Here is a 12,368-nt window from a genome sequence, read left to right on the forward strand (position 1 = left end):
ACTGGGATGGAGGCAGAGGCTGGTGCTTCAGTGTTTGGATGCCAAGATCACATGGTGATCAGGGCACATGGTATGGGGGTCAAACTTAGGGTTTTGCATATATTTGTCATGCACTCTATCACTTGTGCCATTTCTTGACTCTAGCTTTTATTTTGTTTGGATGGAAGGTGGAGTATTTCTTGAGCAGTGCTTAGGAAGCACAAGGGTCACATGCCTTGATCTTTGGTCAGCTGTGTCCGAGGTTTCAAGGAAGGCCCTGAGGATTCAGTGTTGCTCTGGCCTGGAGTCTGGGGACCACCTTGATGCTGCTCAGGGATCACTGGGGCTACACCTAGCAAAGCTCCAGGGTCCATATGGTTGTGGTTGCAGGAATCAATACCCCATACTAACTTCCCAGCTCTTCCAGATGCCTTTTCCACACTTAGCTCCAGCTGATTCTTTTAGCTAAAGTTCTACTAGGACTCAGTGGCTACAGGATTACTTTTGGGGAGGACAATGGACTTTGGGAGAACATATTAAAAAAAAAAAAGAAAAAAATATATGTTTTTTTGGGCCACACCATAACTCAGGGGTTATTCCTGATTCTGTGCTCAGAAATCACTCCTGGCAGGCGCAGGGGACCATATGGGATGCCAGGGATTGAACCCGCTTCAACCCAGATTGGCAGCTTGCAAGGCAAATGCCCTACCACTGTGTTATTATCGCTCTGGCCCTTAAATATATTTTTTAATTGAATCACCATGAGATACACTTACAAAACTGTGTTTCAATAATACATTGTCCAATACCCATCCCTTCACCAGTTCACATTTTCTGCTGCCAATGTCTTCAGTTTACCTCCTACCTTCCCTCTGCTACCCTTATAGCAGACATCCCCCGTTTAGACATTGTGGTTTGTAATACTATTACTTGGGGGACAGATTCTGAGTTAGTTGAGCTGCCTGCAAGTGGAATGAGTGGTCTTTGAGGTCTTGGCTTGTGTGCTGAGCACTTGAGGTGGAGCGAGGGGCTGCATTTCTTTTCTTATGGTACTGGCACCCTAATAACTGTGCAGGCATAGCCGAGAGAGGTGGGGGACAGTAAGGGTATATGCAGGCCTTTTGTTTGCTTTAGACTGTTCTGCTTGGGGATATCGTCTAGAGAGGTTTTATATAGGGAGCTCAGAGCAAACATTCCTGGGGTGCTGGCCACTGAGACCCTTCCTGCTCACCTGGTGAAATGGGGATTGTTCAGGGCATAGGCATGGGCCCCAATAGCACTATGTGCTCCAGGACACTATCCTGCATCTGGGTGCTGCGGAGTACTGGGGAAACTCAGTCAGCTGTCCTCCTGATCACTGGCACTGAGGCTCTGAGCAGGGGGTCGGGGTACCTGTCTCTCTGCAGAGCTGCCACAGTGACCTGAAGTTTCCTTAATTCTGTCTCTTTCTGAATCTGAGCCCTGGAATCCCACAGCTCCAAGGCCCAGAATCAGGGGGGAGGAAAGGGAAGCAACATTCCAGCCCCCAACTGAATTTTGGGGTGGAGGAAAGAACGGCGTGGACCCCTAGCAGCCCGGTGCCCAGAAACTGGGTCAGAAGAAAGTTAAGGCCCAGCAGTTGCTGCTCTGCTTTCTGAAAGAGAACGGGCCCTCTGAGGTGTCTCCCAGCTCCCACTGCACCATCTCCGGCAAGCAGTGAATCCCCGGTGCCCCCCAATTTCTCTCAGCAGGGGGCCCTGACCCACCTTCCTCCCCAGGCCCACTTACTCCGCCTGCAGTGTCTTTCCTCCGAGCCTGAGGGGTTTACTGGCCACCTCCTCCCAAGGGGGGGTCCCCAGCCCTCCTCCAACCCCACTTCTGGCCTCCAGGTCTCCCCTGGACTCACTTCAGCTCCCCATTCCCCCCCGTCTCCCCGAACGAGGCACCTCCACTTCTGGACGCTCCCGGGTTCCCCGAACCTACAGACTCCCCCGGTTGCACCTCCACCCCCGATGGCCCCGGGCTCCCCCGACCCACCTTGGGCCGCGCCAGCCTAGCCCGCCATCCCCGCGCGGGGCCCGGCGGCCCGCCTTCCGCGGCGGGAGCGGCGGCCGAGCCGAGCGAGCGAGCGAGCAGGCTCGGCGGGCGGAGGCGGCGCCACCCGGGGCGCTGACGTAGAGGCCGCTCGGCGGCCGGGGGGTCCCTTCGGTGGGGCCGCGGCTCCCGCCCGCCACCCCCGCGCGTCCCTTCCCTTTTGTGTCCCGCGCGCGGCCCGGCCTCGCGCACACTCGCGCCCTCGCCCCGCGGGCCGGCGGGCGGCTCCCGGCGCGGCCCCCGCTGCTGCGCGGCCGCTTTGTGTGGACGCGCCGGCCGGGTGCGCGCGGGCGGTCGTGCGCCCCCGTCCCCGCGCCCGGCCCCGGCCCCGGCCCCGGCCCGGCCCCCGCGCGGCCCGGCCCGGCCCGGCCCGAGCGAGCGAGCCCGAGAGCGAGAGAGCGAGCGAGCGGGCGGGCGGACGAGCGAAGGAGCGAGCGGGCGGGCGCGGCGCGGCGCGGGCGGGCGGGCGAACATGGCGACGGTGCCCGTGTACTGCGTGTGCCGGCTGCCCTACGACGTGACCCGCTTCATGATCGAGTGCGACGCCTGCAAGGACTGGTTCCACGGCAGGTGAGCGCCGGCCCCGCGCGGACGCCCGCGCCCTTTTGTGCCCGCCGGGGGCCGCCCGCTCGGGCCCCCGGGCCGCCGCGCACAAAGCGGCCGGCGGGAGGCGGCGTTGCCGGGCGGCCGGGCCGCTGACAGCCCGCCGAGGCCCAGGCCCGCGCCGCCGCCGCCGCCGCCCCCGCGAAGTTGCAGGAACTTTACCCGCGCGGGCTCCGGGGCCGCCGGGCCGCCCGGTGGAGGCGGTGGGAGCCGATCGGGCCGCGGTGCCCCCCGCGCAGCGCGCCTTCTCCCCCCAGCCCCGCTGGCCCGGGCTCGGGGAGTCCCCCGCCGCGCGCCCGCGGGACGCGGGTGACAACGGGGTCCGCGCGCGCGGGGGGCCGCGGCTCCCCCGCCGCCTCCCTCCCCGGACCGCGCGTCCCCCCAACCCCGCGCCGCTGCGCTCGGGGGGCGCCGGGTTCGGCCGCGCTGGGGTGGGTGGGGGAGGCGGCCCCTGCGTGGCCCTGCCTGGCCCCGCGCCCACTTCTCCGAAGCCGGCCCCTGCCCCCTCACCCCCCCAGAAGTCGGGGCCGGAGCAGGAAGAGGAGCCGCTGCGGCGCCCCGACTGCTCCAACAGGTTCCCGAGGCTCCGGGGCCTCCCTCCGCCGCAGTGTCGATCCGGGCCGGGCGGGGACCTGCCCGTGGTGGGGGCGTCCCCGAGCGCCCAGTCCTGGGCCTCTGCCCTCGCAGTGCAGGACTGGGGGCTCAGGAGGTGACCAGGCCTCTGTGGGGTGGGTCTGCCGGCCCTGAGCGCCGGGGCTGCTCCATGCCCTGTGAAGTGGGCGCGGGCATGACACGCACGGAGGCAGGGACACCCCCAGAAATCTCCTGTGTCTCCCTCAGATCTTCCTGCCTAGCATATCCCCCAACAGTGGGGCCTGGGCTGAGACTGTGGGGGCCCTGTTCTGGACTTGGGACTCCACACACCTACCACCAACTGGCGCCCACCCAAAGTTGACAGTGGGACCTGGGTGCAGGGCTGCCCCCCTGAATCCACAGGATCTAGTTCTTGAGATGTTAGAAACGAGCAGTCTGAGAGTCCTCACCCCTAAAGCTGGAAGCTCCCAGAAACCTACCCTCTGCTCCATGTCCAGCTAGGGAATGGGTGTGCACAGTCCTCTCCCCCCCTACTCACCCCAAACTGTCTTGTGTGTTTGCTGGGACAGTTGGGTTCTGGTCTAGACTTTGGATTGGGGAGATTTGAATGAGGGGCAGGCGGACTAGAGGGTGGGGGACAACCTGGGAGACTGAGACTTTGGCGGGTTCACCCGGGCAGAGGCAAGTACTGCTGTGTAACACTGGAGACGGGGCTTGAGGGCTGTTGGCTCCTTGTTTCTTGTCTGGGGTCTTTGATTTGGTTTAAGCAACTCAACTTTATTTCTACCTGAGTTGATGCCCGGGTCCCAAGTTGAGCTTCCCCTGCCCCTGGGGACATCGCCTGGTGTGTTTTACCATTGGCAAGTGAGTCCTGAGCCAGAACTCTGGACCCTCTAGTGCTAGATGGGGGAAGAGTGGATGATTGAGTGGGGTGAGGGGACTTTTGTGGGTGAATGTGCCCTTCCAGCCCTTCAACCCCATAGCCTCTCCTTTACCCCTTACCCCAGCCCACAGGGGCAGGCTTCCAATCTTGAGATATTCTAGCAGGATAGTTTCTTTCCAGGTCTGCTCCCACTTTTTCTGTGGGTTATTTTGTGTTCATCGGTTCAACTTGCTTGAAAAAGTTTGACTACTCTGTAACTTTTTAGTTGCCGAGAATTTTATTCTTGCAGGAGAGTTACAAAAAGGCTGTTTCCTTATATCGCCCTCCCCTTCCACCTCGCCTCCAGTTCGCATAATGACACCATCCAGAGGGAGACTGAGATAGAAATTGGGTATTGAGTGGCCTTCCCCGAACTGCGAACTGTGGTGGGGCTTACTCCACATTTATGTTTCACGCTGGGACTCTGTCCAGCTTCACCCCACTCCTGCCTGCCACACACCCCCATGTTTGCTTCTCAGGGACACTTCCTATCACTTGGGCTAGAGCTTAAGGTGACTGGAGAATGCCCCAGGTTCCTGCTGTGAGAAAATTCTGTCCTCATTTCCCCTGTTTTCCTTCACCCCACTCTGTGCATGCCATTTGGGGGGCATAGTCAGAGGGACAGAAGGGGTTGAGTGTTTGGCGGAGGATACACCAGCACTTTTGCCAGGGTTGCAGCATGTGCCAGGGCAGCCTGTGTGGTATGGGGATGGGGTGGGTGGGCAGAGTCTGCGCCTCCAGCACTGCCTCTCCTGTTATGGGAACAGAGCCTTGGAATGTTTTGTGCCCCATTCCCCAGGAGATTCGTTCCTCCTTTTTTTTTTTTCTTTTCTTTTTCTTTTTCTTTTTTTTTTTTTTTTTGGTTTTTGGTTTTTGGGTCACACCTGGCAGCGCTCAGGGGTTACTCCTGGCTGAGAAATCGCTCCTGGCAGGCTCGGGGGACCATATAGGATGCCGGGATTCAAACCACCATCCTTCTGCATGCAAGGCAAACACACTACTTTCATGCTATCTCTCCAGTCCTCCATGGTTCCTCCCATCTTGACTGTGGTGTCTACACACCTGGTTAACCTGGCCAGTTCCTACCCACACTGGCCTCTGGGTATTGATTCTAGCTAGGAAGGGATGATTTGGGACTTGGACTGTGTTCGGTGTCCAGTGTGGCACCAAGTGGGCTCCAGGGCTTTCCTTGGTGTAATAAACCACTTAGACCAAGCACTGTGGCTGCTTCTCAGGCCTGTTTTCTCCCAAGGCCCAGTCACATGGAATGATTCCAGCTTGTCAATAGGTCCCGACCTCTGGGAAATAGGCACGAGTTAGTTAAAGTATCAAACTTCCTAAAGTGCCCTGGTCCTTCGCCTGTTGTAGTGAACATGGAGGTATAGACAGTAAGGTTGTTTTATTTACTTTACTGTTGTTTGAGGGGAGCAGGGTTTGAACCCAGCAGCTGAGGGTATTCCTGGGTCTATGTTCAGGAACTGCTCCTGATGGTTCTGCAGGATCATGTGATACTGGGGATAGAACTTGGTTTAGCTGTAAGCAAGGTAAGCATGTTACCCACTAGGGTTGATATTAAAGTTCAGAAGCAGGGCCGGAGAGATAGCACAGCAGTAGGGCATTTGCATTGCACGTGGCCAACCTGGGAGGGACCCAGTGTGATTCCCAGGTCTCATATGGTCCCCCAGCCTGCTAGGGGCAATTTCTGAGTGCAGAGCCAGGAGTAACCCCTGAGCACCACTGAGTGTGGCCCAATAACCAATCAATCAGTTAATAAATAAAGTTAAAAAAATATAAAGTTCAGAAGCTAAAATGCCATATGGCTCGGCAACAGGACTTCATTTATTCTTTGGTAAACATTTACTAAGTGTGTTCTTGCAGGGGTGTTGAGGGCTGGTTGCTCCAGGCTAGCCAGGGTATATTTATTTATTTATTTATTTATTTATTTATTTATTTATTTATTTATTTATTTATTTTATTATACCTGGCAATGCTCAGGGCTTACTCCTGACTGTGCTAAGGAAGCACTCCTGGCAATGCTTGGGGGACCATATGCAGCCAGGCATCAAATCCTGTTGGCTGTGTGCAGGACAAGCACTTCACCTGCTCTGCTATACTGTCTCTCCAGCCCCATGGAGGTTCTTCCTTTTATGTCTTGTTTGTTTGTTTTGGTTTTTGGGCCATACCCGATGATGCTCAGGGGTTACTCCTGGCTATGCACTCAGAGACTGCTCCTGCCTTAGGGGATCATATGGGACGCTGGGGATCGAGCCACGGTCCATCCTAGGTCAGCTGCATGCAAGGCATACACCCTACTATTGTGCTGTTGCTTTGGCCCCTCTTTCTTTTATTTCTTGTTTTAGGGTTATACCTAGAGTACCCAGAGGCTACTCCTGCCTGTGTGCTCAGAGAGTACTCCTGGTAGTGCTCAGAGAAACTAGACTTGGACTATGGTCTCCTATATGCAAAGCACATGTCCAGCCTCATTAAATGAATCTCTGGTCCCTTGCTAGGAGCTCTTATCTGAGTAGTGAGCTCTATAGAGTAAAGAGTGGGCTGGAGCCCTAGAGGCTATTTCCTGAACTCATCACACTGGGGGAGTTGAGAGTGGCAGAGCAGAGAGGGGTGGTGTTATCAACTGAGAGTGGATAATTTGCTGAATCAGGGCTGGCGGGGAGCTGGGGTTTTTCAGGTACTGATCCCTAAAATCCCTGCAAGACCATGCCTCTACTTGTAGTCTGCCTGCCCCTTAACCCATCCCTGGGCCCCTCCTCCAGACTTGGTCTGACTTGGAGAGTGCCCACTGCACTCCTCCATCCCATTCTTCTGTAAGCTTCTCAGGAGAGAGCAATGGGTCCTCCACATTTCCCAGTGACAATGATAGTGACACTGAGGGGGAGAATGGTGCAACTTGAGGCAGAAGGGCCTACAATGGGCTGAGTTGCAGTGCTCTGAAGGGAGTGGTGGTAGCTGATAGATGAACCCCTGGGAAAGTGTGTGGCCTGCAGGGCCAGGTGAGATCTGAGCAGAAGTGAAGGCAGTTAGAAAGCTCCAGCAGGGGGCCTGGAACTGATCTCTCCACTGTTCTTTCCCACTCCTGATAAATAGGTTGGGTGTCAGGAAGCAATGTGGAGTGAGATGCATTGTTGTGATGTTTTGCCCCCCCCCCCCCTTTTTAAATTTATGGACCACACCTAGTGATACTCAAGGCTTACTTCTGGTGAGCTCAGGGAACCATAAGGGATGCTCAGGATTGAATGCATGCAAGACAAGTTCCTTACCCGCTATAGTACTATATATACTCTAGTCCCAACGTGCTGTTTGGGTGCTTGGAGTGAACTTCCTTTGTGCTGTGGCCATTTCAGGTTTCTGGAGCTCTGATGATTGTGACTCAGACGGCTTGAGATAGTAGAAGAGTTGTGGATTTGGTGTGGATTCTGCAAACATAGACCCTTATGTCCTCCTCTCCCTGCAGGCATCCTTCACTTCAGGGTCTTATTGCAAGAGCGAGGAGAGTGCTATCAGGGGTGTCAGGCTGCCATGTGCTGCCTGCTGTAATTCTGGGATGTCTGTCCACTTTTAAGACGCCATTGAGACCAGCAGTGCCACAGGGGTTAGTTCATGTCTGGATTAGCCCCTCAGCTCTTAAGTTGTGAGGCTGCCTGGTCTTCCCATTTTTTAGCAGAGAGGGAAGGAGTATCACATCTCCCAGCCATAAGGGTGCAGGGCAGAGGTTGAACTCCACACAGATGACTGCTCAGGGTCACAAACAAAAGTATGCAAGCCTGTGACGAGGAATGCCACACCTGTGCCCAGTAAAGCAGCTAACTCTGGTGGCTCCCTGCCTCCTTCTCTGCCACCTTCCACTTCAGTCTCTTGTTTGCATCCCACTGCTGCTTCCTGTCTTACTTCTAATTTTATTTTGGGGTGAGGGGTTGTTTAGTTTTCGGACACACTGGATGGAGCTCAGGGGCTACTCTGGCAGCATGCTCAGGGAACCATGAAACACCAGAGTGGAACCTGGGCTTCCAATCTGTGGAACAATTTCTCTAAACCTTGGTGCTGTCTCCCCAGTCCAGATCAGAGGCCCAAGTGTGGGTTCCAGAGTGAAGCTTGTCCTGCTGGGTTAGGTTGTAGAGTCTAGTCACCTCTCCCAAAGTGCTGAACAAAGACAGGATTCTAGTCTATGCCGGACTTTAGCAGAGAGGGAAGGAGCATAGCATCTCCCAGCCATAAGGGTGCAGTGCAGAAGTTGAACTCCACACAGGTCACAAATAAATCCTGCTCAGGGTCAGAAACAAATCTTGGCATTGATGCTTTTTGTTCTTAGAGCATGAGAATGAAGATCTTTTTTGGGATTTGTGAGGCAAGTGGAGAAACTAACTTCTTTTTTCTTTTTTCTTTTTTTCTTTTGGTTTTTGGGTCACATCTGGCAGTGCTCAGGAGTTACTCCTGGCTCTATGCTCAGAAATTGCTCCTGGCAGGCTCAGAGGACCATTTGGGATGCCGGGATTCGAACCACCAACCTTTTGCATGCAAGGCAAATGCCTTACCTCCATCCTATCTCACCAGCCCCAGAAACTAACTTCTTAGCTTTAAAAATATTTGGAGTAGGGCTGGAGTGATAGCACAGTGATAGGGCATTTGCCTTGCACATGACTGGCCTGGGACGGACTCAGGTTCAATCCCTGTTATCCCATATGGTCCCCCAAGCCTGCCAGGAGTGATTTCTGAGTGCAGAGCCAGGAGTAACCCCTGAGTGCAGACTGGAGTGACCCAGAAACCAAAAAAAAAAAAAAAAAAGGAGTATAATCCACATCTTACAAAACTATTGTAAAGTGTATGATCCATGGCAGTTATATTCATATTCACAATTGCTTCAACATCATCCAACATCTTCACCATAATCCAAAATATTTCAAACCTATTCAGTAGCTCACTCTAGCCCTGGACCACCATCCATCTATTGACATTTTTTGTGAGTTTGTTTATACTGGACATTTCAGATAAACCAAATCATATGCTGATTTCTTTTATTTAATGAGTTTTGTTTTTGACTCTTGGTGTGCAGTCACACCCAGAAATGCTTAGGGCTTACTCCTGACTCAGTACTTGGAGATCACTCTTCCAGGTGATATTGGGGAGCATTTGAGAAACTAGAGATCAAACCTGGGTTAGCCTTGTGCAATGCAAGCACCTTACCTACTGTATTGTCTCTAAGACCCCTCATCTTGCATATTGTTTTTAAGTTCAATCATGTTGAATCTATGTGGTAGGTGTAAGAAGTTAACTGACTTTATTTTATTTATTTATTTTTGGTTTTGGATGGCATACCTAGTGGTGGTTTGAGCTTATTCCTGTTCTGTGCTCATGGATCACACTTAGCAGGGGCTAGAGAGGACCATGTGTGGTGCTGGAGATTGAACCCAGGTCAGCTGGGTGCAAGGCAAGGACCCTACCTGCGATAGTAACACTCTGATACCAAGAATTTAGCTGAATTTTTAATAGTTGAATAATATTACATTCTCTGGCTATGCCATGACTTGAATGTCCATTCATCCATTGAGGACATGTGAGTTTTTCCTTTCTCTCTGTTGTCAATTGTACTGCTATATACAGTCCTATAGAAATTCATTTTGTGATCCCAACGGTGCTCAAGGTTTAGTCCTGGCTCTGCAGTAAGGAATTACCCCTGGTGGGATTTATGGGACCTTATGGGATGCTGGGAATCAATCATGGGTTGGTTGTATGCAAGACAAACACCTTGTCTGCTGTACTATTGCTCCGGCCCCCATGTCTTTGTTTAAAGACCTGTTTCAACTCTTTTTCATTGCCTGGTTCTATGGCACTTCTACAGTTTTAAAATAACCAACAGGGGCTGGAGAGATAGCATAGTGGTAGGGCGTTTGCCTTGCAAGCGGCCGACCCAGGACCAATGGTGGTTTGAATCCTGGCATCCCATATGATCCCCTGTGCCTGCCAAGAGCGATTTCTGAGCAGAGAGACAGGAGTAACCCCTGAGCGCCACTGGGTGTGGCCCAACCCCCCCCCAAACCTCCCCCCAAACAACAACAAATTATTTTCTATAGTGCTGCACCATTTCACATTCTTCTTCCTTAGTGCAAGCAATAGGATTTCTTCTTGTCCTTACCAATATTTATGATGTTCATTTTTTCAAAATGAGGTGAGACCGTGGCTCATGATCTGACTCACTTTGCCCTGACAAACTGAACTTCTTTTCATGTGTTTACTGTCCATTTGCATATCTTCTTTGAAGAAATACTCAAAGTTGAAACACTTTGCCCATTAAAAAATTGGATTCTATATTTTTATTGTTGAACTAAGATTCTTTATATAATCTGAGGATTAGATCTCATCAGGAACATAATTTGCAAATACTTTCATCTTCTGTGGGTTGTATTTTGTTTTTGGCTCATGTGGGTGCTGCTTTTGAGATTTTCCAGCTCTGTGCTCAGCAGACTATATCATGCCGGAGACTGAATCCAGGCCTCTTATATATGAAGCTTGCACCAGTCATTAAGCTCTGAGTCTTTATGGGTTGTCATTTCATTACACACACACACACACACACACACACACACACACACACACACACACACACACATACACACACACACTCACACACACACATTTAATTTTGATGATGTTCAATGTGTCTCCCTTAAATTTTTTGTTTTATTTTGTTTTTGGGTCACACAGTTGTGCTCTAGGGTTACTCCTGGCTCTATACTTCAAAGATCATTCCTGGTGGTACTTAGGGGACCATATGGGTTGCTGGGGATTGAACCTGGGTTGGCAGCAGGCAAAGCAAGTAAATGTCTTACTATCTTTTAAATCCCCTCTTCTTTAAAATTTTTTTATTTATTATTTTGGTTTAGGCTAATATCTGTTGATTATGATATAAAATAATTTCCATTAATAAAGAATTATCTCTTTTTAGGTTTTTTTTTTTTTTTTTTTTTTTTTTGATTTTGGATTTTGGGTCACAACTGGTAATGCTCAGGGATTTCTCCTGGCTTTGCACTCAGAAATTATCCTTGGCAGGCTGGGGACCATATAGGATGCCAGGAATTGAACCAGTCTCTCCCAGGTCGGCCACATGCGAGGCAAATGCCCTACTGTGTGCTGTGTCTCTGGCCTCTTAGAGTTAGTTTTCGATTTATGTTTGACTAATTTATGATAGTGAATTTGTGGCAGAGATTGACTTCATTAATTTGCAGATGGAGTCCCAGTGTCATTTGTTGCAGACTTACTCTTTCTCTTTCGAACATCTTTATGTCTAGTAGTTGAAGATGATTTCAGCCTACATTTAAGGATTTGTGTATGAGCTTTCTATCTCAATTCTTGGTGTGTCTGTCAGCTTGTACCACAGGGTCTGGATAACTTTTTTTTTTTTTTTTTGGTTTTGGGTCACACCCAGAAGCTCTCAGGGGTTACTCCTGGCTCTATGCTCAGAAATTGCTCGTGGCAGGCTTGGGGAACCATATGGGATAATGGAATTTGAACCACTGTCCTTTTGCATGCAAGGCAAATGCACTACCTTCATGCTATCTCTCCGGCCAGGGTCTTGATAACTTTTTGTTGCTGTTTTTGAGGTTAGAGAGTGAGATTTCAAAATTTGTCTTTTAAAATATTTTAATTAAGTTCTATTAATTCATAGGACTGGGACCTGCTTCTCAGAACATGGACTAAATGTGATTACCATATCCCTCAGGTATTATTTTGATTGTTGTGGTTCCTTGTAGTTTTATGTGAATTTAAGGATTAACCTTTCCTTTTTTTGGTGAGGGAGAAGTCCACCCGGTGGCACTCAGGGGTTACTCCTGGCTCTGTGCTCAGAAATTGCTCCTGGCAGGCTTGGGGGACCATATGGGGTGCTGGGAATTAAACCGAGGTCTGTCTGGGGTTGGCCATGTGCAAGGCAAATGCCCTACCGCTGTGCTATCTTTCTGGCTCTTACCTTTCTATTTCTGCAAAAAGTGTTGTTGGAGGGTCAAAGAGAAAGTATAATGGGTAAGGTGCTTGCTTTGCACACATCTAATCTGGACTAGATCCTCAACACCTTGTTTGGGCTCTCAAATACACTCTCAGAGTGATCCCTAGTGTGCCAGGCCCATACACCCCTGGGTATGTCCCAACATACAAAATAAAGCAGGAAAATAACCACAACAACAATAAC

At 51.5% G+C, this 12,368-nt stretch overlaps 1 protein-coding gene across 1 annotated transcript in view; it reads left to right on the forward strand.

Annotated features, from left to right (window-relative positions):
* Nucleotides 1-2,414: 2,414 nt before the first annotated feature.
* PHF2 (PHD finger protein 2) overlaps nt 2,415-12,368 on the forward strand; it is an 81,247-nt gene continuing 71,293 nt past the window's right edge. Inside the window, exon 1 of the mRNA XM_049769994.1 lies at nt 2,415-2,622. Within this exon, the coding sequence (XP_049625951.1) occupies nt 2,525-2,622 (98 nt within the window). The 5' untranslated portion in view covers nt 2,415-2,524. The remainder of the gene's footprint in view (nt 2,623-12,368) is intronic.

This window comes from Suncus etruscus, chromosome 3, assembly GCF_024139225.1.
Source record: "Suncus etruscus isolate mSunEtr1 chromosome 3, mSunEtr1.pri.cur, whole genome shotgun sequence".
NCBI lineage: Eukaryota > Metazoa > Chordata > Mammalia > Eulipotyphla > Soricidae > Suncus > Suncus etruscus.